This window comes from Poecilia reticulata, linkage group LG9 (genome assembly GCF_000633615.1).
Source record: "Poecilia reticulata strain Guanapo linkage group LG9, Guppy_female_1.0+MT, whole genome shotgun sequence".
In the NCBI taxonomy this organism is placed as follows: domain Eukaryota; kingdom Metazoa; phylum Chordata; class Actinopteri; order Cyprinodontiformes; family Poeciliidae; genus Poecilia; species Poecilia reticulata.
The window spans coordinates 26,214,332-26,241,529 of record NC_024339.1 but is presented as its reverse complement, the minus strand read 5'-3'; the positions used below and the strand labels follow the sequence as shown (position 1 = coordinate 26,241,529).

Here is a 27,198-nt window from a genome sequence, read left to right as displayed (position 1 = left end):
TATATATGTGTGTGTGTGTGTATATGTATATGTATATATATATAATGCTTTAAGTATATTTCAAATGCTTTAAGTAAAGTTTTTTTTCTGGTAATATATGCTGCAAAGTCTCATCACGGTATGGAATCCTTTTTCCTAGAGACGATCTTCATGGTTTTATGCAGGCTTCGGCTGTCAAGCTTGATTGATGAGTTGGTGTCATCCCCCTCAGTGAAAGACCCTAAAAGATCATTGTAAATCACTAATTGTTAAAGTGGTACATCAATGTGTAGGCTGTTCAGGTTTGAACAGCTGGCTGCTTAAACATTTCTTTTTCCACATCATTCTTTAATTGGAGTATTCAGTAACGTTTTGTTAAAGTCCAGAAGCACAAGTCAAAGACCAGATGAGGCCCACTCTGTTTACACTACAGCAGGGACAAAGCTCAAGCCAAATGGTTGCCTATCATCTTACTGATGGGCTGTCAGGAGAATGAATGTGTGGCACCATGGGTGTCATAGATCAAGCAAAAGTGAGAAATAAAGGGCTGATTGGGTTTCATCCATCATTCCTGACAGTGAAATCTGTTTTAACAGAAAATGTTAGTCTGACTTTGGTTGACACATAGCAGCGTGGTCGTTAAGAAACCAGACAGATGCAATAAATAAAAGAACATTCTGTTGGTTGTACAATGACGGTAAACAAAGTTGGCCTCAAAGATGGAAATGTGTGCCTCTGTGTCTTTTTATCTTTGAGAATCTAGATGTTTAAATGTGTGCGAACAGTTTCAGACCCACTCCATGGGTCCGGAACTGTGAGACGACTTTCAACAAGGCATAACCATCTGAATGAAAGCACTGTGGCAGGTTTGTTTGGGGAGAAGGATGAATAAGAGGTGGAATATTTGTTCTAAATCTGCTTTACATGCTTTGTAAGTTGTGACAAAGAAATTTTACAGGCACATCTTGAAAATCTTAAAAATATTATTTTATTAATTTTAAAAATTTAATTAAACTTACTTATTAGTATCATTTTACACAGAGTGGTACAGTTTGAAGGATAATTTCTGAGAGTATTTTCTGAGATATTACAAATTATTACATTTTTTAATCTCGAAATACTGAAAAATATTTTTATTTACACTGCTAATTGCACTCAATGCTCATTTTGGGCTGCTTTTGCCTGAATCACTACATCAAAATGATGTGGCATGGAGGTAATCAACCTGTGGTGCTGCTGACATGTAATAGAAGCCCAAGTTGCATTCAAGACCCATAAAATCCTAATGTAATTTCAAGTATGCTGAAACTTTAAGTGTGTTAGGCTTTAGTGCCAATTGACAGAGCACAGTGCAAGTCCTAAAAAGGTTCCCTGCAGAGAGATAACCTGACTGAGCAGCTGGGCAGAAACCAGCACTTCCTGCCTTTGTGCTGTCTCACCAGGGCTACTCAGTGGGTGGACTGGAATGAAGCAAAGGCAGCAGATAAGACAGACACACTGGCCTTTCCCATGAGCACTGGTTGTCCAGATAAAGTGTTTGGGGGACTGGGGTTAAAGAGAATGAACATAAATACTGTACATTGGCCTTTTTTTTTTAAAACAAAGCAATTTGTCTCTTTTTCCAGAGTTCATCTAATGGTGTGACACTGGGAACACCAAACAAGGCAACCATCACCATCCTGTCCAATGACAATGCCTTTGGAATAATTGCCTTTAACTCTGTAAGAGCCGCATAATTATGTATTTTACTCCATTCTTTTAGCAAATGAATCATTATGAAGGTATGAGAGTGAGACCTGAAGCTTAACACAATTTGCTCATAATTTGGTTGCTATATTTTTGTTCTATTTGTCTTCTATTTCTCTAAAATGCCTTTGAGCGTACATGATTGTGGTTCTTTTTGCCTTTCCTTTTGTTCAGACTGCAGAGATTGTTGTTGGTGAGTCCGGAGGAACGAATGTGCCTTTCACTTTAATTAGAGAAAAAGGAACTTATGGGACTGTCACTGTGAACTTTGAGGTGGGAGTGCTTTGTAAATATATTTTTGAGAAGGACAAAGTACAGGAATCATTGTGACTCTTTCTGTCCCTGTCCTTCTAGATCTCTGATGGTCCCAATGCTGCTATTGAGGATCTCGTTCCAGACAGAGGCAGCATCATAATCCCTGTAGGACAGGCTGTTGCTCGCTTCAGTATCGTCATTCAGGATGATCAGGTATTAATCAGAATCCCTAATGTTCAAATTCAAAATCCCTTCATGTTTATCTGCATCTCTTTGTCTTGATTAGAAATAGTAGCAATGTTTATGCGGCAATGTTGGACAGTATGGTATCTGTGAAAAAACATCAGGCTCCTGTGCCTTCTCGCCAGTGGCGCAACTACACATTATTCAGGTGGATGCRAAAACATAGATCGGCCCCCCCCCCCCCCCCCCCCCCCCCCGACCGAGGGACGGGACGTCAGGGTGAAGGAGCGACGCTCACTCAGCACACCCCCCCGCTACATTTACCTCGTTATGTGCGCGAGGTGAAGGAGCGTAAGGCGCGCATTAGTGTACGGGAAAACATCATCGGCGCGCCGCCCCCTCCAGACGGGGTTTTGGCGCCCCCTCTGGTGCTGCGCCCCTATGCGTTGCATACCCTGCATACCCACTTTTTGCGCCACTGCTTCTCGCTATAGTCTTGCTGTCATCTGAACCAATACACGGCTCTGTCAGAAACAATCAATCAGAGCCAAGAGGAAGGTTTTAACACTGTCAGTCACATTCTCTGCTATGCTATAGCTAGTTCATAATGACAGAGGCCGCCATGAACGCTCAGGCTACTTAGCATGGCCACCGACGATGACAGATAAATGTTTTTTTCTGGAACGACAAGTTGTTTCTCCGTGATTATCACATTTAGCAGCACATGCTTGAGGGTGATTGACAGCGCTTAGACACTCCTCCAGGTTCTGATTGATATTTTTTGTATAAGTTACATACTGTAGCTTTAAGTGTCTTACCCACAGGCACATTGAACACGTGGCAGGGCATTTGAAATTAAACCAAAGACTTTCTCATGTCAAAACGAGTACACTTGCTGTATTTTTCCTGAGATTAAATGACAAAAAATGTACTCTTTATACTTTATACAATGATTAATTGAAGATAATTGGTTGCACTAGATTTTATTTACCAACAGCAGAGTAAAAAGGACTAAATAAAAATCCATGGCATTTTTAGATTTTTCCTGTTTGTCTATTCTCCAACAAAACTAGTTACAGTTTGTGGTTGCAATATGGCAAAGAGGAATATAAGATATCTAAGTAAAATGTCCCTGTGATTCTCTGTTGATTAGATCCCTGAGAATGATGAAGTGTTTACAGTGAGGCTGACGGGCGTGGCAGGTGGAGCCCTTCTTAGCCCCAACGCCAGCAGTGTCCAGCTGAGAATACGGCGAAATGACAGCCCCCTGCGCTTCTCCCTCTCTGTCATGGCCATATCAGAATCTGCAGCCGTCATTGGCCTCAATGTGACCCGTGGTCGACTGACTGACGATGGGCCACTTATCGGCTCTGTTGACACTGAGGTTGTGTTCACTTATCCCATTAACATTTTGCTTTGGGTGTTTTTAATGCTATTTTTAGGACACAGATAAAATGTTACTCCCTACATACAAAGTAACATATAGGTTAATATTATTTTATTATTGAAAAAGATGAATATATTGAGTCAAATGAATATAAAGCCGCTACACTGTTTCTTTCAGGTGTCTGTGGATTACATGGTGGTGAGTGGTGAGGGAGTGGGCAGCGCCACTCCAGGTGTGGATTTCCTGGACCTGCAGCCGGTCAGAACCATCACATTCCCTCCATTGGTCTTCAGAGCCAGACTTTTGTTCAACATCAGTGATGATAATGTACCAGAAATTGCAGAATCCTTCCACGTTGTTCTGCTGGAGGACACTATCAGAGGAGACGCTGTGCTAGTGCCACCCAATGCAGTGCAGGTGACCATAGAACCCAATGACAAGCCTTATGGAGTCCTGTCAATTAGCAGCGCTGCACTCCATCAGCCAATCATCATCAATGAAGACCTGACACAAAAGTAATTAATGTTGTATTTGCAAGTGGTACTTGCAGGTAATGTAATTTAACTACATCTAAGATGATCTCTTTTCCAGATTTGATGGAATTATCATAGTCCGAAATGGAGGAAGCTACGGTAACGTGTCTGCAAACTGGACAATCACCAGGAACTCCAGCGATCCCTCGCTAGTGTTGGATGACTTGACGCCCCAGTTTGGAACTGTGAAATTTGTTGCCGGTCAGGTGACGGCTGTGATTTCAATAAACATAGTGGCTGATGACCAACCCGAAGAGGCAGAGGCCTTTGTTCTGAAGCTGCTGCCCAACTCTGTTACTGGAAATGCCGAAATTGACGAACCCATGGAGGTGAGCACCGTTTTTGCTTTATGGCTGTGAGAGAAAAAAAAAACAAAAAAAAAACACACTGCACTTGTTGGGAGAGACCTCCATGTGTTATGCATGTGTGTGTGGGACCTACTGTGAGCTACAGATGCAAACTTGGCACATGGAGCAGGAGTCGACCCCTTGGTGGGTTACTGTGCTCTGTGGGTGTTCCCTTAATGTGGCTAAATCAAAACAAAACGGAAACAGCAGGCATCCTCTGCATGTGTGGCGAAACGCTGTGTTTTCTTTTTTAAGCATGGGTGAAGTAGTGACAGGCTTTTATTGCTTCCATCTTTGTCCAAGCTTCTTGGCTATGCGTGAAAGCAGTGGGCAGATCAAAGTCGAGTTTATTTTCAACACATCACATATAAAAACACATCAGAAATTCATTTTCAAGCTAAAAGAATGAGAGGCCTGTTCACCCAAAGTGTTTAAGAATAAACACACAGCCTTAATGATAATTGATGGTGATCTAGAAGTCATAAAGATAAACAGATACTTGCTGTAGTGAGCTGCAGATTGGACGAGCGTTCCAGGATAATATATGTGCCATGGTTTAACACTCATGAAAACTACTCTAACGGTCGTGAGCTGAGTTAATGAAAGAGAATACCTTTCCAAAGTTAGCCTGTGGCTCTGGTTTACTACAGTCACTCATGTAATGTCTTTCCTGTCCCAGTCTCCCTCTATCATTTGTTGTCTTCTTATAAATATGATACACTTTTAGTAACACAAAAACAATTAAGGCCTCTAGGAATCTCCAAGGCCAGATTGTCTACATTACCATTCATTTAAGAATAGGTATTCAAGTTATTTTCTCTAATAAAATTATTATCATGTTTCTGAATATTGACTTGAGGTCATCACAAAAGATGAATAGTCAAAAATATTAATGGAGACATGCAAAAATCTGGTCACCAATTTTAAGAAGTGTTTCAATGTTGTTGTAACAAGAAAGATTACATTGATTATTGAAAAGGATGAAAATAATTTCACACCTTTCTGCCTTTTTTCATTTAACTGTATGTAAAAACTGCCATTTTTTTAAAGTGATACCTCTTGACCATTTCCTTTTCATATATTTTGAGTATCATTTCCAATAAGAAATCATTTTGTTGGTTAAATGAAAATATTTTTCTAAATCAGACAGGAATCCTGGGATACAAATAATCTTAAGCCTAAAAGTCTATGGTGGTAACTTTAAAGGCCTGTAAATAATACTGTATTTATTAAAGGTTTCATACTTCTAAGCTCACTCAGAAAACAAATTCTGTTTTTCCAGACGGAAGTTGATATGTTGCTGACTCAGAGAGTATGTTACCAGTCATTTTAATGAGACTAAATTGATATTTTGGCCTTAAACATGTTTCAAGGCAGTTCTAGTTACACATGTCTGGACAAATTTGCAAAAATATATTTTTTTCTCCTGCTTCCTAAACGTAGCTTTATGTTTTGACTCAGATGGGATTTCTGTATGGGTGTTTCGGCTGCCTTCTATGCAGTTTTACCACATAATGACAGCTGTAAGGCAAAGTGTGCAGCGTTACATGAAACGGAGAGGAACTCAACACCACTGTAAAGGTTGAAAACCAGAATGTTGCAGGGAGGCTGAAACCATAAATTCACAGACAGTATTACACCTGGGATTGATAGGTGAATTTATTCAGGGGCCGATCATTAAACAGTGCCTTACCCAGGACCTTCATCCAGTTCTTTTGATCAAATTGGAGTATTTTCCTGAATTCCTCGAATGTAATTGATTTTAAATCAACCAGTTTGCCTACCTATGATTTAGGGTAAGAAAGGAAACATATTGTGCAATAAACGAAGTGTAGAAATTGTGTTTGTTAATTTATTAATTTATCAGATATATGTGATTAATTAATTGTATTTTTCTTTTTTAATTTTCGCCCAAGATGGTGTTTTACATTCAAGACAGCGACGATGTCTATGGACTTTTTCGGTTTAACCCAACCAAAGAACAGAGCATCCAGAGCCAACCCCAGGGACGATTCCTTTCTCTAAACTTTGTCAGAGACGGTGGCATTCTGGGTAACGTCTCCATGACCCTCACTGCGCTCTACATTCCTGCAGGCCCAGTAGATCCTAACCTGGCCCGAGACCAGGTTCTGAATGTCAGCAGGTCTGTTAAGGTGACGTTTTCACGTCAGCGGACAGTCCACCTTATACTGCCTATCCGAAATGATGCCTTTCTGCAAAATGGAGCACATTTTCTTATTCAGGTAATTAGAAATTGTTATTCAGCAGCATCACTTTGCTTGGTGATTTTAAGAAAATCTGTTTCGTCCATTTGAGGTAGTACTTTTGACTAAACTGCAGTCATCCAAAGTTTAAGTGCCTCATCTGCATGTGTGAATAGTTTTACATTGGCACTTAGGTTTGGCATGGCTCTATGGGACTTGCGCAACTGTCCAAACAAACAGCTAACCCTTAAAGCGATCAACAGGTGCTAGAAAACCTTTCTTGATGTTCTATAGAACCCTAATTAGTGACACATATGAAGCTTTCTAACTTTACAGTGTTAAAGTGTATAAGATACTCTTAGAAAATGATTGTAGGAAAAGTTACTTTTGATTAATTATTGCATCACAGTAACATCCTGCCAGTGTTTTCTTAGCTTTTCAGCTTCTGTAAACTGATATATTCCCCCTGTTTCCAGTTGAATAAACTGGAGCTGGTTGATATCACCCCATCAATCCCTTCGAACAGCCCAAGGTTTGGGGGACCTCTTAATCTGACTTTGACTGTCACCACTGACATTGCCAACGGGGAAATTGGTTTTACAAGTAACACTACAGTAGTGCTCTATGAACCAGAGGACAACAATTCCAGTATGGTAAGATATTAGTTAAAAAAAAAAAAATTATGTTGCTTATTTTTAACAAAAGTACACACAAACAGTTAGTTTTGGATTTGTTGTATTATGCATTTGCTTATGTTTATTTTGATGATGCTTTGTGCAGGTTAGTCTTCCTCTGCGGCGTGACGGGACAGATGGTCAGGCTGTGGTGTTCTGGAGTCTTCAGCCAACAGGAGCCAATCGAAAGGATGTAACTGCTGACGATCTGACACCATTTAATGGCTCCGTTGTCTTCCTCTCCAGGCAGAGCGATGCCTTTATCAATCTTACTGTCATGGCTGACAATATCCCTGAGGTCAATGAAACCTTGCTGCTCACCCTGGACAGGTGCGGAAAAGCTGCAATGTCGACTTGAAATTTCAAACAATTTAGATCCTTTGCTTAATCCTGACCTTTTAAAAAGGCTGCCAACATATTCAAGTCCTGCATGTCCAGAGACAGATAAAGAAAGTTTTCTGTTCTGTTGTTTGGCCTTCCTATTATCTGCTAAAAGTCTCCTTCTCTCCTGCTGTCTCACAGCCTTAATAAGGAAGATTTGTGTTGATGAAAAATCAGAAAGATCTGGATTTTCAGATCTACCAAAATGGGAAATTTGCCATTTTGAACATTGTGCATAATACAATATATATATAATTTGGAAATAGAAATGCAGATTTAAAAGGCCAGTATTGCTGTATTGCTGTGGCGGACATTGGGGGTTGCTACATCTGCTGATCTGTGTTCTGATGAGAACCGTGGCTTTCTCTCCCTCCCACTCCTCCCCTGCAGGGTGGAGGCTGCACACTTTATAGTGTACTTTGGGTAAGTGGAGAGTGGAGTGAACCTGGGTCTTTGTGTTACTTGAATCAAGCTTTTCTCTTTTGAGACAAGTGCCTACTTCTGGATTTCTGGGGTATTGGTCTGGGAAGAGAATGTGTGTGCTCGTGGAGGGGGATGGAGGGGGTGGCTGTAAGAATAGATTAGGGAATTCTGCCACGGTGTGAAAAACGTAATCAAACAGAGAGTTTTTTGTCATGAGAGTATGTGTTTTGTGCTAATTTAACCAGCCTTGATTATGTAGCCTTTTAAAGATGGTGTTTTAATGCATGCAGCTCATTGGCCGAGGCTGTTTGAAGTGCTTAAATCCTTCTTTGTACACCATTTCTTTGCAATGCCCATTATGCTTGCTTGGCTCCAATTTTCTCATCATACACACATAAACACACACCCCTGTGGAGTTATACAGATTCACACACATACTTGACTGACATTGTTATTAAAAGTGGTTTAATCAGTAGGGCCTCAACATATGGAGTTAATAATAAATGTGCACCAGAAAAAACAAGGATTGCATTAAGACCTTTATACTGAACCTTTTTAGGTATTGTTAGTTTTTAAAACGCCCAAATTAGATAAATAAAAGAGAAAAAAAACCCATGAACTTAGGAAAGTCGAAAAAAATGCCGTGCCAGAGATTTCAGCAGCTTTGCTATGAGTATGATGTGACTTTAGCTCTCAACTGAAAGAAGAACAGAAAGATAAAATCTGTACTTAGTTCATCTTCTGCTGTGTGTCTGTAATCTATGGTGTTTTGATACTTATCTGCTTCTCTTTATTTCTGATGACTTTCTAAGGAGTAACATGGAGAATCAGATCCTGAAAGCAGGCTTCACTAGTAGAGAGATTGTCATCTTGGAAAACGATGATCCTGGGGGGGTGTTTGAGTTCTCCCAGTTCTCCAGAGGCCCATGGTTTATCAACGTAAGTCTAAATGTATCACGGTGGTGTAGAAAACAGCAATCTGAACTGCTGGTCAGAAGTTTAATCTTTATAAAAAATGAAAGTCAGATTAATCTCCATCTTTTAATATGAAAATTTTTTTTCTGGGAGAAATAGTTGTACAGTGGACACATGAAGTTGTGATTTTATTTTCTTATCAACGCAGGCTCAAATAAATAAATAAATAGACACCCACATATATTTGGGACCCACATATATTTGGGTAAAAAGGACACATCAGCAATGGTTTTGTAATGTAAAAAGGATGCTAACATTAAACTGGCATGAGCTTGACCTCAACCATATTAAAAAATATGGATTTTGTTTACGGTCATGCAAACCAGACAGTTTAAATAAGCTTTAGCCTTTCTGAGAAAAATATTAACCAGAGATCTAATCTTAATTATAACAAGAACTTGTATGTAGCCATGGACAATTTATAGTTTCTCTACAATTTTCTAAGGGATGTACTGACCGTTCTAATGTAGTGGGGGTGTATGTTTATGTTTGAGTTCTTAAGTTAGAGCCTGTGTCAATAAAAGATAGTCAAAAAACAAATGCATGTGTGTACACCTAAAACCTGCCTAAATGTTTCTAGAAAACATAAAATATTGTATAATTTAAACGTTATGTGTCAACATCTGCCAAGATGTTTATGCATTCATCAGGGTTCTAGAGTTCCTCTTGGTATTAAGCTCCAATGTTAAATATTATAGTCATTTTTTTCTGGTGTATCTGGTGAAATTTGTCCAATTTAAACCAAGGAGGGTGAGGCTGTGGAACTGCGTGTGGTCAGATCTCAAGGACAACTCCTGAAGCAGTTGATACGATACACAGTGACGCCATCAGGCAGCGCTGAATTCTATGGAGCTACAGGAATCCTTGAGTTTAAACCTGGGGAGAGAGAGGTGGTGGTGGCTCTGGTCGCAACACCTGATGGGATACCTGAGGTGAGAACATAAAAGAATGGCACATTTGGTGTCAATTATGTGTTTTATTTATTGTAGAAAATAACAAAGCAAGAAAACTCGTTTAAATTGGGAGTAGAATTGTAAAATGAATGTTTTTACACATATATTCATACAGCTGGATGAGACGTTTTCTGTGGTGCTTAGTAGCTACAGCACTCCGCCAAGTCGTCTAGGCAACCACAGGGAGGTCAACATCACTGTCCGAAAGAACGATGACCCTTTTGGTGTCATTGAGTTTATCCAATCAGAGCTCACAACCACCATCAATGAGAGTAAAGGAGAGGCAACACACAAGGGTAAGTGAACTAATGAGATACTTTAACTTTATAAGCGAATCTCCTTGACACACAGACCTAATAACTGTATTGAATCTGCATTAACAAAGACTTTTGTATGGCATTTAGTGGAAATGTGCTTTCGTCCAAACCAGCGTTGTGTCAAACATTAAAGAGAAAATGCACAAATATGATGATATAAGCCTTGAACAGTGACACTAATAATCTCTCTTTCAGCTGTGTACCCTGTGGTGAGGAATCGAGGTCACTTTGGAGAAGTGTCAGTTTGGTGGGGCTTAGAGCCAGCTCTGCCGGCAGATGTTATGCCTGTCCATGGACAGCTAACCTTCAAAGAAGGAGAGTACTTGAAAAACCTTACCCTCTCTTCTGTACCTGATGAGGTACATTGTTAGACTTGGGTCATAAAAGCTTGCAATTATGCCAATTGAGTTTCTTTTTGGAATTTAAACATGCATTGTTTTTGTTCTTTTGTATGTCCTAAGATTCCCGAAGACAAGGAGAACTTCACCGTCACGCTGTTGAATGCAACTGGTGGAGCGAGATTAGGAAACGCACTCAGTGCCAGCTTGTGGATTAATAAGAACGATGACCCCATATATTTTTCTGGTAACAGTCAAACGATACATAGAAAATCCTTTGGATTATTAGTTTGTCGTGTTTCTAATGATTCATCAATCTCTCCTCTTTGGTGTCTTTCCTCTCCTTTAACCTGACTTGCTCACCTCAGAACCATTCACTGCTCGTGTTCGTGAAGGAGGCGTTGTTAATTTCACCGTCCAGAGGGCAGGCCAAGCCGGCTTCATGGCGACGGTGATGTATCGAGTGGATTTTGGTGGAGCATCAGCAGATGACTTTACTCTTCTGACAAATAACACATTATTAGTGTTTGATGTGGGAGAATGGACGAAGAGCATCTCTGTGGCTATTGAAGACGATGCCATACCGGAGACGGATGAACCTTTTTACATTGTTTTATATAACGCCACAGGTGAGTACAACAGTATGTTTGAAGTGATTAGAGGAGAAAAGGAGACAAAGATGTATGAACATGTTTTCGTCACTGAACAGGAATGAAAATAAATGTATTCAAATGTTGAATATGTTCACATTTTGTTATTGAAAAATTCAGTGTATTTTATTGTGATTTTATGTGACAGACCAACACAAGACAGTGCTTGTGAAGTGGAGGGAATGTTTGCATTCAGCTTTCTTGGGTCAATACTTTGTATAACCACCTTTTTCTGCAATTGCAGTTGCAGGGATTTTGGGGTACTCTTTGTAAAATTACTCAAGTTCAGCCAGATGGAATTTTGAAAATATAAAATGTCATTGTTTTCCCAATTGCTAACCATGTTTATTTAGATTACATAACTAATATCACCTCACTTTGAAATTCATATAGATTCTATTTACTGTATGTTGTTTGAATAGACAGCTACCAAGTTAAGAAATGTCATATCACTGAAAGTCTTGCTATACGTTTCAGTGTAATTAGTATTAGTCTATGGTTTGTAGCAGGTCTGGTATTTAACCCCAACCAGCTGCATGTTGAGGCTTTTTGCTCTTTATTTTGCCTGTTTAATTGCTAGTGGACTTACATGGTTACACGGTTGGTCTGATGTGCTCATAGTCTGGCAGCTTACTGTGTGGGCTTTCCACAGAGCAGCTATTGGAAAAAAATAATTTTAGCTAAATATAGCTTGCAAGTTCCTTTGTATGTCTTGTTTATTTTTATTTTTTTTTGTAGAAAAGTTTAAAAGTAGCCTACTTATGTAACCATTTATTTTCAGACCCATTTTTAAATCTTATTTTCCTTGGATGTGACTGTGGTTTATTATCAATGGGTCTACATTTCTACTTTTGCGCTACATTGCTTTAGGTTTTGATCTAACCCAATGATATCCTTGTGCGCACAGGCGATGCTGTAGTTTATGGCGCAGACACAGCTAAAGTGGTGATCGAAGCCAATGATGATGCAAATGGAGTTTTTTCCTTGGAACCTGAAGAAAAACCTGTGGAAGAGGGCAAGAGCAACAGTTTTTAGTAAGAAATGCATTCTGAGATCATACTTAAGTTTATTTAACTCATATACAGTATTCATGTGTTTTTTTTTTGAAACACCAATATAAATATCAATTTAGATTTTTAGAAATGTCATTTATTTGCTTATCTTTTTGTCCAGTGTGCTACGAGCAAGGGGACACTTTGGTAATGTAACAGTGTTCTGGCAGCTGTTTGCCAATGACTCAGCCACATCTCTTGAAGAAAACCAAGACTTTGTAAACACGCGGGGTTCCATCACCTTCATTACTGGGGAAGAAACCAAACCAATTGTCCTTGAGGCTATTGCCGATAAACTCCCAGAGTTTAATGAGTTTTTTGTCCTCAGATTGGTCAATATTTCAGGTGAATATGAGCTAAGCCTCGAACAGTGACACTAATACATTTATTATTGCATCCATTCTTTAAAAATGTTTGAAACCTTTTTAACTCCATGTCCATGATTTTTTTTTAGGAGGTTACCCAGGAGACGGGGGAAAACTTGCAGAGACCTCTCTGAATGCCTCAGTCCTCATTCCTTTCAATGACGACCCATTTGGTGTTTTTGCTATTTCTGCCAACAACCTGGACCAAGAAGTTGCTGAGGACGTACTCGATGAAAACGATATGTCCTATGTAACTTCCTTCACCATTCTCCGACAGCAGGGCACTTTCAGCGATGTGCGGGTTTCCTGGGAGATCATGTCTGCGAGCTTCCCGCAGGGCCTTCCTCTTATGGACGATCTCCTGCTGCAAGCCTCTTTCCCAGATGAGGTTGAGCTCAGGCCTCATGCTAGGAGACACCACTCAGCTACAGACACTTGGTTCTTCTCTGGTCTTCCAGGAGCTTACGGGACCATCTTGCCTGAAGATGCTCCTGCAGCTGTGGGTAACTTCACCTTCTCAGCTTGGCTCGTGCCCAGACTAAACACTGATGGTTTTGTAATGTCCAAAGGAAAAACAAATGGGAGTTTGCACTATGGAGTGAAGGTCCACACCAATGAGTCACATGTCACTGTGATGCTGTACTATACAGTAATAGGTTCAAATAATACCCAAGTGGCAAGGGCCTCAGCAGTGAAGTTTTTGGAGGAAAATAAGTGGCTACATGTCATGATAACAGTTGATGATGGGATTATTGAGTTTTTCTTGGATGGGACCTCTATACCTGGTGGCCTGAGGAGCATCAAAGGAGAAGGCATCAATGATGGTAGGTTTGTTTTTGAAACCTTTTCTCTACCACGTCTTTTGAAATTGACTCAATATTCTCTGAAATGCAGTTGTTGCCACTTATGTTAATGTCCCATCATGATTTGGTTCTGTGTCTGCTTATATAAATCATAACTATGAAATACATGCACTAAAATAGCAGTACGGTAAAGTATAAGTCAGTAATAGTCTGCAATATATGGCAATTATAGTGACTTCCTAAAGTAGCTTTAAACCTATGTGGGTGTAAGAAAAACTAACAACGCACAAAACCCTGCACAAACCAGCCTCCTATTTGCACAACTGTTTTTAGAGCATTGCACTATGTTGCCTATAATGTGTTTGGCTTAAATGTGATTGTTCCAAAAAAATATATTTTTAAGTTTTCACCTGAAACAATATAGGAAAGTCTTCATGTGCTGGACTGAAGACTTTGCATTGTCAGAATGTTTGTGCATTGTCAGAATGCATTGTCAGAATGTTTCACAGCTAGAGCTATCTCCATTAGTTACTTTTACCTTATTTCTCTTGTTTCCCAGTTAATACTGGAAGTCTACAATTTGTACATATATTGTTAATGTATGTGGAGCCTCATTCACCCACAGGCACCCTTCAGTTGTTCCCTCATTGTTCTGAGCTACTGGGATTCTACAATGCTTGAGTGGCTGCACAGCCTGTGCATTGTTGGATTTTGTTACAGTTCAAAGGAATCTGCCGGGATCTCCTTTTCTTTATATTCCCTTTAATTAATGCAGACAATAGGATGTGCTTCACAAATGGCTCTAAGAGGGGAAATACCTCATGCCTCCTTTGCTTCATACAGTTGCAAAATAGACATAAAGAAAAAAATGTCAAGCGAGTTTCCTGTTTGCGCCAGGGAAATTGACTCAAAGATGTACTACGCAGTGTGGAATTTAAGTTTATTTCTGCCACAGAAAGACAGGTTTGTGCCTCGTGTATAAGTACAGGAGAGGTGTGAGAGGTGCAAGTGTATAAATGAATAATGAGAAAGAGCTTGAGCCGGGCGTCTGGTGGCTTTAATCAAGATTCTGTTTGTTGCCTTAATCCAGCACGATAAAAGCAGCAAAATTAGTACAGAAACTCTAACATAAATTTAGACAATTATTGCTGTTTTCATTAAGTAGCAAAACCTTTCTTACTTGTATAGCTTTGTTATAAACATATGGACTACTTGCTGCTAAGTTATTAAATATCTTAAATATAAGGATGTTACACAAATAGCCTCCAGTAATTTGTTCTTGGGTTTTTCTACCCCAGGACCTTCTTCAGTATTCATTGGGTCAGATCTCGAGGGTGAACAGCGCTACACCGGGCTTCTCCAGGATGTGCGCCTGTACCACACGAGGCTTAACCGCAGTCAGATCCATGAGCTCCACACTCAGCCTGCTAAAGCAGACCTGCGAAACATCTCGGGTTACCTGCGGTACCGCCAGGATGAGAGGCAGAAGTCATTCGTCGTGGAAACAAGGGACGACGAGGAGGAGGAGGGAGAGGAGGTGTTCCATCTGCAGCTGGTGGCTGTACATGGAGGCGCGCGCCTCCCCTTTCCCAGACCCACTGCTGTTTTGAGAATTATGAAGAGTGACAACGCCAATGGGCTTTTTGGATTCACTGGGGCCTGCATACCTGATGTGAGTGCAGATGATGAGTTGTTAAGCAATCTGCACATTTTCAAAATGTGATTGTGTTTTGGCTCTTGGCTCACCCATAATAGATTTGTCCTGTAGATCAACACAAAGTGGTGTATAGTTATGAAGTGGAAGGTAAATAACCTGCTTAAAAAAGTTATAAGTATGGTATGCATTTACTTCATCCCCCTTTAGTGGATGACCTTGAAATTTGTCTTTCATTGTCCCATGGGCTATGTTTCTGTCAGCTTTGAACAGCTAAAAGTGAACTTTTTTTGAAGATTCTTCTTCAAAAAAATTAAACTTCTATGTTTAGGATTGTTCTGATGGAGAGTGAACATCTGACCCGGTCTTGTATTTGCTGCAGCATTTAACAGATTTGCTTTCAGTGTTGCACTGTGTAGCTCCAGCTATCTTCCCATTTATTCTCAGTTCAGCTGACATTATATTACTTTATCTTGAGTGCTAAGGAAAGGGATCCCCACAGCATGATTCTGCCATCACATTCAGATGGTTTGCTCAGGCTGAGGTGCAGTCTTAGTTGTCACGTCTAGTGGTTTTTATTTGTAAACAAAACTTTTGATTTTGATTTCATTTGACCTTAATAGCTTCTTCTAATAAATGCCTTTAGTTGGTATAGCAATGTGAACTTTTGACGAGACACCAGGGTCATATTTTTCTGCTTTGGTTTTCTCTATCTTACACGGACTTGGACATGTCTCTATATCATGGAATCATCATGCTAGACTATAGGGATGATGCTGTATGAAGGAAATGATGTTCAGTTTTTATCTCCCTCCAAAGTCGGTGACTAGAATTTTTTTCTTTTAGAAAAGCGGACCGGGTTCATCAATTGAATTCTCCGTTTGTCGCTTTTCCTCCCCACGTTGAATCACTAAACCTGATTCAACGTGGTACAAATGAATGCATCTCTAAGCATTTCCGTCATTAGAAAAATACATATTTTCATGGTCACCATTAGTTTTTTGTTTTTTTGGGCTATAGGTGCCTTTGTAAAATATCTTGTACAGATGAACACTATGAATTACTAACATTCATCACCATGTGTCATGCTTGGTCAATCTACTGATTAACAAAGTAGGGAAAGTAAAATGTCATTTTTAAGACTCGTCTCCATACGACCAGTGTTGCAGAATTGCCAATTCTTAGTCTCTGCTCAGTAAATACATAGTATGCATGATACCAATACATGTAATATTAACCCATTGGGTTGTCAGTCTCTGTGCTGCTGCATATTTTATCAGTCTGACTGTCAGGCTGCAGAGGGAGCGCATGCTGTTCCTTTTAATTTTATTGGACGCGTGCGCTCTTGTGTTGTGCCGTCTCAGGTGGAGCGGCAGCTGGTGAGGCAGCACAGGTCTGTCAGAGGGGGCATTCCTTTAGAAGTGGATCTGTGAAGTTCCTTCACTCGAAACGGGAGATCCTGCTCCTTGTTTCAATCAATACAACAGATGGCAGGGCTGGGGATGGCATTCCATCAGAACCAGAGCATATCCTTTGTTTTAGACCATGTAGAGACAAAGAGTTACATGCGCTATCAGGTGCTAACCACAGTAGAGTTATTAGATGGCGTTATTAGCCTTAAGAATTAAGCTTACTCTTTTAATTCTAGCATACTGCTGTATGTAAATGACAGTCTACAACTGCATCCATACATTAATAACGTTTGATAAATGTTCCAACAGATCACTGAGGAGGGCTCCACCATCTCCTGTGTGATTGAGCGTGTGCGTGGCTCTCTGGATTTTGTCTTTGTGAACTACACTGTTACCCAGCTGGACAGCTTGAAAAGTGACAGCCCAGCACATGAAGACTTTGCTAATGCAACCGGAGCTGTGGTTTTCGCACCTGGACAGCGCTCAGAGGTGTGTCAGTGTCTGAGTCTTTCTATGGGTTGGGAAAGAGCCTTATAGTGGAGTTTATTCAGGAAAAAAGGGATTTGTACATTGTACACAGAAAGCATAAAGGAAATGCTCTGCGCTATATTTACAAATTTCATTAAAATTCCTGATGTACACTTTTAACAGAAGTCCTATACTCTGACTATCTTGTTTCTTGATAAACAGCTCCTCCTAGAGGGCGCCTGGTAGGAAATTTGAAACTTAGCAAACAGGTGTAGGGAAGTTTTTGTATTTAATGCTGCCACATAAACATTATTACTTCTGTTTGTTTAAAAACACACAACTCTAAAACTAGCTATAATAATGGCTACAGTCTTGACTTTTTCTTATTTTGATCTTGGAGGTAATGTTTACCAATCCTTCCCTCAGGTGCTGAACCTTGTGGTGTATGATGATAACCTCCCAGAGCTCTCAGAGTCTTTTCGGATTGCTCTAGTGTCAGCAGGGTCTGCTGATGGGAAGCTGGGCTCCACCCCCACCAGCGGAGCCAGCATCGATCCCAATAACTCCGTTAATACTGTCACTGTCAGAGCAAGTGACCACCCTTATGGTATTTACTCTCAACATGGGTTACAGTTACACACACTTACTTATTACTAATATCTGACCATTACTTTTACCTGTTTCATTGTACATTTTCCTTTCTTCTCGCTTACCCTTCTTTCTTTCAGGTCTATTGCAGTTCCAGCCCAGCCCGCCTCAGGAAGGTCTGATTTTACCAGCTTTACAACCTGCACACATCACTGTTCGTGAAGAGGATGGTCAGATCCAGCTGCCAGTCGCCAGAGCCCAAGGCCTATTAGGAAAAATTGTTGTGGGGTACAGAACAACCCCCTTCACAGCGTCCAGCCCTGAAGATTATAAGGTGATTTTACATTTCTTTCTTTCTTTTTTTTGTTTTTTACTAATTCGCCTGCACTGACGTTGTACCTAAATGTAAATGTTACGATTGAAGAAAAAAAAGGGAATGTTTGACTTTTTTTTATTTCCCCCCCCATCAGGACTCGGCGGGTATTCTAGAATTTCTTCCAGGTGACAGGTTGAAGTTCATCAATGTGACCATTGTAGATAATCCCGTCCCAGAGCTTGAAAAAGATTTTCGGGTGGAGCTCTACAATGCAGACGGAGGAGGTGAGAAGTTCAAATTTAAATCACGAGTTGATTTTTCTGAAAGTATTATGCTTTTTAAAAATCTGCTGAATTGCTGATGCATCCTGTCCCTTTCTGTGTGACCTGTGTGCTGTGCTCCTGTTTACTTCGCCATACCCACATGTGTGACTGCCTGCCTACAACTCCTTCCTTCTTGCCCCTCAATCTCCTTCCTGGTGTGATTCCAATCTGGCTTGAACCCCTCCGTCCCCAACACCAACCCTCGCTTTGTGATCCATGTGTGTGATCCATTAGTTGATCATTTTCTGCATGGTGAAGCGAGTGGTAGTGGGGAAAGTGATTTTGACTTCCTCCCTCCACCCTATCAGCACCCTGGTAAGTCTCCCCCTCCTCTACTCCCCATTATGTCTCTTTTGTCTACTCCTTTATCATTACATTCCTTTAGGAGTGTTTGCCTTTTTGAGTGCGCTTGATATTTACATTACGCTGTGACCCTGGTGAGAAGTAATTAAGAAGATTGACATGGGAAAAGCAAATAACGTTCCAAAGAGGCAAACAGAACAGCCATTTGTATGAACTGTCAGCACCCCCACTGACTTCCTGAAACTTTGGGATTTACTAAGTAATTCTTAAAATAATTGGAGATGCAATTAATCAGAGTATTGTGGCCAGGTTTTTTTGTAAAGCTTTTAACAAAAAAGCTCTACTAGACAAGTGTAGGTTTGTCTAGTAGTAACCAAATCTAAATTTTATAGAGCATCTTTCAAATTGGAAGGGTTTTTTACTGTTCTGAAGTCAAAACAGATATAACCAAGAACAAGCAAGGTAAAACCTTAAAAAGTATTCACCAGTGTCTATAAATTGGCTCCTCTTTGTCAGCTTGACAATATGTTGAGTATAAAATGACTAAAGTAGCTTCCTCTGGTAGCAGGCTGTATGAGCAGTGGGTAGTCTTTCCTTATTATAGGATCTTATAACTTTTGCTCTTATGTTACCCAGCTTATCTCTTTTATTCCTTACTTTACACAATCTACATGAAGATTGTCATTGACAGCATGACCAGACAGAACTTAAGTGTGATGCTTTTGCTGGTCATAAAACAAATAGATTTTCTATTTTTAATTTTCAGACCAAAGGTCTTCTGGTCACCAAGAAATTTCTCTGTACATCTCTAAAAATAATATCCACACACTGTTAAAACTTGCATTTTTATGTCATGTTCTCAATCATACTATTACTAAATTTGCTGTTCAAAATAAGTTTATGCTAATCAAGTGACTTATCTGGAAGTGCTTTCTTCACTCTTCTCCAGTAGAGTTTTTTAGTGTGATATGTCAAAGTCATCTGCAATTTTCTACACAGCCAACTTAGGAATTGCATCTCGAATTACTGTCACCATCGCCGCTTCTGATGACGCTCATGGAGTGTTTGACTTCAGTCCTCAATCTCTATTCGTTAATGGGACAGAACCAGAGGATGGGCTCAGCTCCATCATCCTGATGGTTAGTGAAGTACACAATTTACTATTTATAGAATGTTCACAGATTGTTGAACATCCTGAGCATTTTCTCTGGTTTTCTATCCTCGTATAGGTGGATCGGTCCTTTGGAGACCTCTCTAATGTGACTGTGTACTGGGAAGTTGATCCCGGTTCTGAAGGAGAGCTCCTTACGAGGTTTGGCAACATCTCCTTTGGTGTAGGGCAGACATCAGAGAATATAATCATCGGTGTAGCCCAGGATGAGATCCCCGAGTTGGACAAGAGCTACACTGTGTCTCTGGTTAACGTTTCAAAAGGTCGTCTGGGCGTCCAAACATCTGCCACTTTGACTGTGTTCGCCAGTGATAATCCTTATGGTCTTTTTGTATTCGCTAATGTATCGAGGTCTGTTCGTCTTCCTGAAGCGGATGTTACTGTCTCACTCACTATCCAACGACTGAAAGGAACCATGGGTCAGGTGTGTCCAGTTACCATAAGCCGAATATATAGACACATGTGGCTGTTGTGTCATCCTTCAAAATCTTTTCCACTTTTTGCCATCAGGTGCGAGTCACATATGGGACACTAAAGGAGTCTGACCCAGAGCCTTACAGGACTCCTGGTGTGGGCCGAGCCACTGAAGGGCAGGACTTTGTTTCCCTTCTTGATTCAGTTGTGTTTTTGGCCAATCAGACTAAGGCAAACGTCACACTTAGAGTACTTGACGATGATGATCCAGAACGAGATGAGAGTGTGTTTGTCAAACTGATCAGTCTTGATCTCATCAAAGGAGATCAAAACAGACCCAGTAAGTTACTGTGTATAGCATTTTCTGATGGTTTTATTTATTGTTTTAACATGAATGCAATGATGTCTAAATCTTTAGGGCAGTCCTCCAAGTCACTGAAATCAAATGGTTAAGTCACTTTCATGGCCATAGGTTCATAAAATACATCCCATAGAGCATTTGGAAATGATTTTCTTTCACAAAAACATTTGTGAAAGAAGGGGCTTCTCCCAGGAGCTCAATAAATTCTAGCATGGTACCCTAATAGGAAGCCACCTGTGCAAGAAGCCCCGTTGTTTCATTTCCTTACTACTGAATATTTCATGTCAAATTTCAGTGGTATTTAGTTTTAACTAACTGGGAGAAGCAACTCACAAAGATGTGGTAGACCACATTAACCACATCTAGTCCAACACTAGTGTCTGACCTCACAAATTCTCTCCTGGTCCAATATTTCCATAAACAAACTGAAATCTTGCAGACAGTCCTCCTAGAAGGATCAAAGGTGTTATAGCTGCACAGGACCAACACCAAGTTAAACCAATACTGGTTAGATTGTCAATAAAGTTTGTATATCTAATTTCAAGAAGACAAAGAATTTATAGTAACTTTATCATGTTTAATGCAGAAAATATGCTTTCTGTACCATTCAGTCTTGACGTCCCCCACTCTGGGCCCTTTGACCGACATTGTTGCCCAGGTGATAGTAGAGGCCAGCGACGGCGCTTTTGGAGTCCTCCAGTTATCTGCTTCTGCTGTCAGTGTTGCAGAACATTATGTTGGGCCCATAATAAATGTCACGCGAGTTGGTGGGATTTTTGCTGACGTTTCAGTCAAATTCAGAGCTATTCCTGTGACTGCCAGAGTCAGTAAGTTTTGAACAAATGAAGCATGATGATGATGAAAACATCCAACTGACCGGTGCAGCTGCAGGTAAGCCTGTGCATTATTTTGTGCTGGTGTGTGCTCTTGCAGGCGAAGACTACAGCGTAGCCTCGACTGATGTGGTCCTTTTGGAGGGAGAATCCAGTAAATCTGTTCCCATCTACGTTATTAACGATCTGGTTCCGGAGCTGGAAGAGACCTTCATTATTGAGCTGATCAACCAAACAACCGGAGGAGCTCTGCTGGGAGAGCTCACACGTGCCGTCATCACCATATTGCCTTCTGATGACCCTTTTGGTGCCTTTGGTTAGTAGCAGCACCAATCCAAGTTCTTCTTTACTAGACTATTTATAAAAGCTCCTCATTGCTTAATAAGTTATATATATATTTTATATACCCAGTCTTCCAGGCTGTCCCAGTGACAGTTGAAGAACCAGAATCCACCTCTGCTGTGGTCACATTGCCTGTTGTGCGCAACGCTGGCACTATTGGAACGGTGTCAGTCCAGTGGCGGGCAACTGTTAATGGTAAACTTGCAGAGGGGGATATCAGACCCACATCTGGAGAAGTTAAATTTGCTCCTGGGGAGACTATGAAGACGATCAGGGTTGAAATTTTACCTGACGATGTACCTGAAATTACTGAGGTGACCAAAGAAATGGAAAAAGTAAAAAACAAATTGCATAATGATTTAGCCTGTCTTGTTATTAAAAAAAGTATTTCTTTCTGCTCTATGTGTTTTAGGTTATTAAAATAGAACTAATCGGTGCCAGTAACGGAGGAAACTTGGGAGCTGATACGTCTGTTAACATAATAGTGCCTGCAAATGACAACCCATATGGGACAGTTTACTTTGAACAGACTGTTTATCGTGTTCAGGAGCCACTGGAGGGAGCTTACGGTGCTAATATCACTGTCCGAAGGAGGTACTTTTCAGAATAATTTATAGCCTACTGAGCAAAAGTATTCACAACTCAGCCACAAATCTCAGCATGTTTAATTTGGATTTTATGGGACTGGCAAAAGTATTGTCCAGTTAAAAAGTGGAAGGAAAATTATACATACAGTATGCTTTTATTGCTAGACCACTGCATTGTCGCTCTGGCTGTGCTTACTGTTGTTGTCTTCCTGGCAGGCGAACCTTTTCTCCAATATAGCAGAAATTATCCCAGTATTTTCCTGTATTTAGTTTGATCCACGTTTCATTCAGCTCTGACAAGAGTTCCTGCTCCCACTGAAGAGACTTCTCCCCATGCCATAAAGCTGCCACAATCATGTTCCACTAAGGCAAAGGCCATTTTATTACGGTGCAGTTTCGTAATGTGAAGTGTCTTCCATTCCGTAAGATTTTGAATATCAGAAAGTCAATATTTGGAACCAAATAAAGGGAACTTCTTAGCGCTCTGTTTCAACATTTTATGAATCTTGCTACTCTTCCATTAAGGCCAAATTTGTAAAGTGCATGACTAATATTAGCATTAGTAGCAAAGAACTGCTATTTTAGCGTATGAGTGTAAAAAGGGCTGAATGCAATTATACAATATACTTCTCAGATTTTTACTTAAAAAACATGTATAATTTTCCTTTCACACAACCATTATGTGCTCTTTAGTGTTGACCTTTCACATAAAATTCCTATAAAATCAAATAAATTGAATGGTTGATGTGACAAGATCTTTTCACTGTATATTGTTTAACGCTTATGCATATACTAGCATACACCAACACTCACTAATCTTCCCTGCTGTTTTTGTTTTTCCCCTCTGCTCTCTTCCAGAGGAGGTCACTTTGGTCGCTTGGCGATCACGTACAGCACCTCTGACGTTGACATTGTTGGCTCGACTCAGGCTCAGGACCAAAATCTATTGATCTACTATGACTCTCCGAAGTCAGGTGTTCCAGCCAGGGGCCTGTTTACGACAGTGAACATCACAAGTCAAAGAGACCCTGTGGCTGCATGCGCCGCTGCCTGTTTGAGAGAACGGGCCTGCCAGGCCTTCTCTCTGTCGTCAGCCGTGACGCCTCCGTCCTGTTCGTGGGTTACATCGGGGGCCGACCAGCTGACCCCTAGATCTCAGGTTTTGACTTATATTAAAAACACCACTGCAGCTGCTGTCTTGTTTAGTGCCCAAGCTGTGGCGGGAAGTGATTACACCCCTGTCATTACTCAAAGTGCCTTCATGGAGGATGGATCTGGGACTGCCAACCTGTCAGTCTTAATCTTGGCCGACAAACTCCCAGAAATGGACGAAAGCTTCTCTATACAGATCTTAAAGGTAAGACTCAGCCCAACCTAAACTTAAGTTATATTTCAGTCGATATACAAAGGCTCTGTGGTAACTAAATGTGTATTCTGTGTTGTTTGAAGGTAGAGTTGGTCAATTTGACCGTGTCACCGAAGAACTTGCCTACAATCGGTCTGCCAGCTAAGGCTGTAGTCACTATAGGAGTGAACGGAGATGCATTTGGCATATTTTTGATCTACAGTCTCAGTCCTAATGCCACTAAGGAAGGACTATACCTCGAGGTTCGAGAAGAGCCCACAGTTGTGCCGCTGGTCATTGAGAGAAGAGGAGGAAATCTGGGCACTGTCACTGTAGAGTGGAGATTTGTTGGAGGAAAAGCCACACCAGATATTGATTTCATTGGGAGTGGGGGGACTCTGGTCTTTGATGGTATGTGCTAGCTTCTTGCCCATCTCCATAGCCTTAGGGTCATTAAAAGGTTTACCTTTCTTTAATTTATTTTAGAGTATGAATATGTGGATTTTACTAACGTTGCTTCTACCTTTTTCCTCTTTGCACGCAGGTGATCTTAAAAAGACAGTAGAGGTAGTAATCAGAGACGATTCGGAACCCGAGGACAGCGAGAGCCTCATGATTGGGCTTGTTAACACAGCTGGAGGAAGTCGCATCCTCCCAAGCTCAGACACTGTAACCGTCGTGATTCTGGCAAACGATAATGTGGCAGGAATAGTAGGATTTGATCCAGGCTCACGTTCTGTCATTGCCAGAGAGGGTGAGTATTGTACGTACATAAATTTGCAAGAGCTGCTGTGCCCGTACTGCTAATGTCAATGTGGTGGCATGCCTCTTTAACATTCTGTCATCACACAAACCTCAGTGAATGTTATTGGGATTTTATGTGATTGACCAGCATTGAGTTGTTCTTTTTTTGTTTTATTTTTTTTTTAAAAATGAAGAAAAAAAATGGTATGCATTTTTATTTAGATTTACTGTAAAGTGACAACAAGTAAGTCATTGCCATTACCAAGCAATTTATAAGTAGTCCAATCATGTTCACTGCAAGCCAGATAAGGAAGACGGCAAACATGTTGATGCACTTCATGCAAAATGCTGCATAATTATGCAACACTTTATATTCATCTGTGACATAAAATCCCAATAAAATCAATTTAGGTTTCTAGTTATACTGAGACAAAATGTGGAAATTATTCTAGCCATTTGGTCATTAACTAAATTTTCTGCATATTTACTGTTCTCCTTTCTCCAGAACAGTTTAAGAAAGTTTGTAGAGTGTTAATCAGTTTCCATCCACAATGCAGCATAGAAAGGTGCTATTCTGTAAGATCTGTGATTCTCTGGAAGCAACCAAGCACTCAAATAAGAGGAATTTCTGTAAGATGACCCTCGTGTCACTGGAGATGCCTTCTAATTATGTATGAATGTGAAAGTGAGAGTAAGCACTTATGGTGATGGCTGTTGATGCTCCAACAGGTGGGCTCCGGCCTTTTCATTGTCATCATTCGCGCTTGAGTGGTTAAAGTCTCCCATGTCGTTAGATATCTTGAGAAACCTTTGATGCCATCTACACCATAAAAACATTTTATTGGAAATGAAAAAAATAATAATTAATTGCTATGTTGTACTATATTATATTTATTATTACAGGTGAGAGGTTGTCCTTATTAGTGTTGAGGTCAGCTCCAGGTTTGGGTAACGTCACGGTAGACTGGACTGTTCAAGGTCCTCTTGCTCGCCGCACTTTTGTTCAAACATCAGGGACAATTTTCTTCAATGAGGTAAATAAGATGTCATTATTATGTTTTTTTTTCTGAAATATTTATTTCCTGATGCCTGTTTTTCTTTCCTAACCCCAACCCTAACCCTGCTTTATTTCATGACTAAGTATTTACTGGTGTCAACTGGTGAACAGATTGCAGTGAAATGCCATGTGCACATTATAAATGCTGCATATTTATGCTGATTCCTGCAGGGACAGCTAAATGGCACTATAGTCCTGCAGCTTATGGATGATGCCACACCAGAGAACCAAGATCAGTACAGAGTGTCACTTTCCAACCTAAAAACATTTGGTACAAAACATAGTATTTCTTTTAGTGAATAAAGAGTCTGGAAGACCTTTGTGAATATACTTGATCTGCATTTAACACTTGCATGCAGGTGTTGTATTGACTGGCCGTGCTGCACTGGATGTTCAAGGCAGTGAAGCGGTGCTCACTGTCGACACCAGCGATCAGCCGTACGGGCTGCTAACTATCGCGCCGTCATCCCTCAGGGTGAGCACAGAGGAGTGGGACCAGATCATAAACATCTACGTCAACAGAGAGTTCGGCACCTCAGGTTTGTAAGCAAAGTATGAACACATACAACTGTACTTACCTTTTAGTAGATTTGTTAAATTTTCATGTACCATGAAGAATAAATCATAATTTTTTTTTTCTGCTTGTAGGAGCGGTGAATATTACCTATGAGGTTATTAGAGGTTCACTACAAAATCTGTCAGTGGTGGAGGGTGCTCTTGCTGATCCGGATCAAGACTTTGTTTCTGGCACTGGCTCTGTGGTCCTTCAGGAAGGACAGACCTCAGTTCCCATTCCAGTCACCATCATGGAGGTAAAACCTAACTGTCTCCCTATTCCATTTACCTAAACTTAACTGTAAAGTTCTGCACGTATCCTTGTGTCTTGATAAAAATTGTTGAACCCAGAATTATTCCTGCTCCTCTATTTAGATTTCAACTTATTTTTATTCACGTTTAGTGCTAAAGAGAAATGAGACAGGCATTGCTCAAAAGATGATAAAACAATGTAAAAGAAGCATCGGTTTGAATAAATAATTGTTTTATTTACATTTTAATAATCCTGTTGAAAATAATAATCATATCCAAGTTATTGGATTTATCAAACTGAAATAGCTGTTGCAAACACCCAAATATTTTAAAATAAAAATAATTAAGATTAATAGGGTTGTATGTGCCCAAGCTTTTTTCATATGACTGTGTGTATAGTATATGTTCATATTCTCTCCACAGGGCTTCCCCCACATTTATTTTAGCAGACTGGGTAGAATATTGCGTTTACGGCTTCTCTTCTTATCAGGATGACATTCCAGAGCTGCAGGAGTTCTTCTTGGTCAACATAACATCTGCAGTGCTCATCACAACTCTTGCAACTGTTCCTCAACTTGGTGAGAACTCTAGAGGTGTTGTAGAGACAATAATATCAAGCCAGTATGGACAGTCCTAAAAATGAACTTTTTTGTAGTTTCTTCCGATTTTGTTTTGTTGTTTTTCTAATGCTTTGCAATAAATTTTCCTCTTTTCTTTCTAAAATCCTTTAACATGTATTATTGTTTGATGAGCAGAGGTTGCGTATTGCACTTTGCCAGGTAAAATACACATACTTATACATTTAAACTGCTTTACATATAAGGAGCTAAAATGCATGATGTACCCTCCTATTGCAATACGCTGTTAAACTTTCAGCTCTCAAAATGGCTCTTTAGGTGCAGTTTTTC

General features: G+C 40.3%; 1 protein-coding gene across 4 annotated transcripts in view; it reads left to right on the top strand.

Moving 5' to 3' along the window:
• The window catches only part of adgrv1 (adhesion G protein-coupled receptor V1), a 108,877-nt gene that overhangs the window by 17,907 nt on the left and 63,772 nt on the right, over positions 1–27,198 (top strand). Inside the window, exons 4-44 of one of the 4 annotated variants that reach the window (XM_017306773.1) lie at positions 1,605–1,700; positions 1,900–1,998; positions 2,080–2,193; positions 3,317–3,547; positions 3,728–4,065; positions 4,142–4,412; positions 6,347–6,673; positions 7,111–7,287; positions 7,415–7,638; positions 8,080–8,112; positions 8,925–9,051; positions 9,834–10,019; positions 10,156–10,336; positions 10,553–10,716; positions 10,819–10,942; positions 11,064–11,324; positions 12,253–12,379; positions 12,519–12,742; positions 12,852–13,586; positions 14,864–15,237; positions 16,941–17,120; positions 17,526–17,706; positions 17,828–18,021; positions 18,158–18,287; positions 18,561–18,641; positions 19,629–19,768; positions 19,859–20,224; positions 20,311–20,554; positions 21,187–21,402; positions 21,509–21,724; positions 21,820–22,064; positions 22,163–22,344; positions 23,196–23,694; positions 23,787–24,093; positions 24,227–24,436; positions 25,330–25,460; positions 25,655–25,754; positions 25,843–26,022; positions 26,132–26,295; positions 26,781–26,868; positions 27,046–27,069. In XM_017306773.1, the coding sequence (XP_017162262.1) occupies positions 1,605–1,700; positions 1,900–1,998; positions 2,080–2,193; positions 3,317–3,547; positions 3,728–4,065; positions 4,142–4,412; positions 6,347–6,673; positions 7,111–7,287; positions 7,415–7,638; positions 8,080–8,112; positions 8,925–9,051; positions 9,834–10,019; positions 10,156–10,336; positions 10,553–10,716; positions 10,819–10,942; positions 11,064–11,324; positions 12,253–12,379; positions 12,519–12,742; positions 12,852–13,586; positions 14,864–15,237; positions 16,941–17,120; positions 17,526–17,706; positions 17,828–18,021; positions 18,158–18,287; positions 18,561–18,641; positions 19,629–19,768; positions 19,859–20,224; positions 20,311–20,554; positions 21,187–21,402; positions 21,509–21,724; positions 21,820–22,064; positions 22,163–22,344; positions 23,196–23,694; positions 23,787–24,093; positions 24,227–24,436; positions 25,330–25,460; positions 25,655–25,754; positions 25,843–26,022; positions 26,132–26,295; positions 26,781–26,868; positions 27,046–27,069 (8,491 nt within the window). The remainder of the gene's footprint in view (positions 1–1,604; positions 1,701–1,899; positions 1,999–2,079; positions 2,194–3,316; positions 3,548–3,727; positions 4,066–4,141; positions 4,413–6,346; positions 6,674–7,110; positions 7,288–7,414; positions 7,639–8,079; positions 8,113–8,924; positions 9,052–9,833; positions 10,020–10,155; positions 10,337–10,552; positions 10,717–10,818; positions 10,943–11,063; positions 11,325–12,252; positions 12,380–12,518; positions 12,743–12,851; positions 13,587–14,863; positions 15,238–16,940; positions 17,121–17,525; positions 17,707–17,827; positions 18,022–18,157; positions 18,288–18,560; positions 18,642–19,628; positions 19,769–19,858; positions 20,225–20,310; positions 20,555–21,186; positions 21,403–21,508; positions 21,725–21,819; positions 22,065–22,162; positions 22,345–23,195; positions 23,695–23,786; positions 24,094–24,226; positions 24,437–25,329; positions 25,461–25,654; positions 25,755–25,842; positions 26,023–26,131; positions 26,296–26,780; positions 26,869–27,045; positions 27,070–27,198) is intronic. The other 3 variants (XM_008418939.2, XM_017306772.1, XM_008418938.2) reach the window with 3 other exon arrangements.